This window comes from Amblyomma americanum, chromosome 7 (genome assembly GCF_052857255.1).
Source record: "Amblyomma americanum isolate KBUSLIRL-KWMA chromosome 7, ASM5285725v1, whole genome shotgun sequence".
Classification (NCBI taxonomy): domain Eukaryota; kingdom Metazoa; phylum Arthropoda; class Arachnida; order Ixodida; family Ixodidae; genus Amblyomma; species Amblyomma americanum.
This window is the reverse complement of record NC_135503.1, coordinates 18119218-18120408: the sequence shown is the minus strand read 5'-3', so window position 1 is coordinate 18120408 and position 1191 is coordinate 18119218. Positions and strand designations below refer to the sequence as shown.

Here is a 1191-nt window from a genome sequence, read left to right as displayed (position 1 = left end):
TTTTCTGGACAACGAGGCCTTTAACAAACTATCGCGTTAAATGTTTGCGAAGGGAGGCAAAGCAGCTACAGCAGAGGGTTAAACGATCCTACGTTTCATGTTCGTCGCAAACCAACGGAGCGAAGACGGAGAAAAAGAAGACCGAAGGGGGTGTCCTCTGATAACGGGAACGTACCCTTTTGACGAGACGCCTTTGCAGCCGTCTAGCGTTTCCGTATCAAACTCGAGAAGAAACAAAAACAGCGGCACAAAAAGAGGGAGCGACGTCGTCGCTGGCGGGTGCGTTGCACAACCCGCGACGAGGAAAGCCGTCGAGCTCCGAGGGCGGCAGCAGCTGTTCTTGGCGGCCTTCGCAAGCTGCCTGGCCTCGCATGAACCTGTGTTATTGGCGGCGGTGGCGAGGGCAGCGAGGCGTCACACTTCACTCGCGCCACCACCGCCGTTGTCGCTGCCGCTGCCGCAGAGCCGGGAGTACGCCGACTATCCGTCAACAGCGCGACGAGGCGACGACCGATTTCGCGATGCTTCGGCGATGTTGGCGGCGCGCTACCGCGCCGTTCGCGCTCGCCGTTGCACGGACGCCCAAGGAGCAGACGCGAGTACGTCATGTTTCACGGTAAGATATTACCCTTTATCGCAATCGTAACCGGCAACGGGGCAGTAGAGCGGCGAGGCGACGACCGATTTCGCGATGCTTCGGCGATGTTGGCGGCGCGCTACCGCGCCGTTCGCGCTCGCCGTTGCACGGACGCCCAAGGAGCAGACGCGAGTACGTCATGTTTCACGGTAAGATATTACCCTTTATCGCAATCGTAACCGGCAACGGGGCAGTAGAGCGGCGAGGCGACGACCGATTTCGCGATGCTTCGGCGATGTTGGCGGCGCGCTACCGCGCCGTTCGCGCTCGCCGTTGCACGGACGCCCAAGGAGCAGACGCGAGTACGTCATGTTTCACGGTAAGATATTACCCTTTATCGCAATCGTAACCGGCAACGGGGCAGTAGAGCGGCGAGGCGACGACCGATTTCGCGATGCTTCGGCGATGTTGGCGGCGCGCTACCGCGCCGTTCGCGCTCGCCGTTTCACGGACGCCCAAGGAGCAGACGCGAGTACGTCATGTTTTACGGTAAGATATTACCCTTTATCGCAATCGTAACCGGCAACGGGGCAGTAGGGGGCCGTTGATAAGGC

At 59.9% G+C, this 1191-nt stretch overlaps 1 protein-coding gene across 2 annotated transcripts in view; it reads left to right on the top strand.

Moving 5' to 3' along the window:
- The first annotated feature begins 834 nt into the window (after positions 1 to 834).
- Positions 835 to 1191, top strand: part of LOC144098590 (medium-chain acyl-CoA ligase ACSF2, mitochondrial-like) — a 34779-nt gene continuing 34422 nt past the window's right edge. The window contains exon 1 of one of the 2 annotated variants that reach the window (XM_077631357.1): positions 835 to 956. In XM_077631357.1, the coding sequence (XP_077487483.1) occupies positions 862 to 956 (95 nt within the window). In that variant the 5' untranslated portion in view covers positions 835 to 861. Of the gene's footprint in view, positions 957 to 987; positions 1127 to 1191 lie in introns of those variants that run through there. The other variant, XM_077631356.1, reaches the window with a different exon arrangement.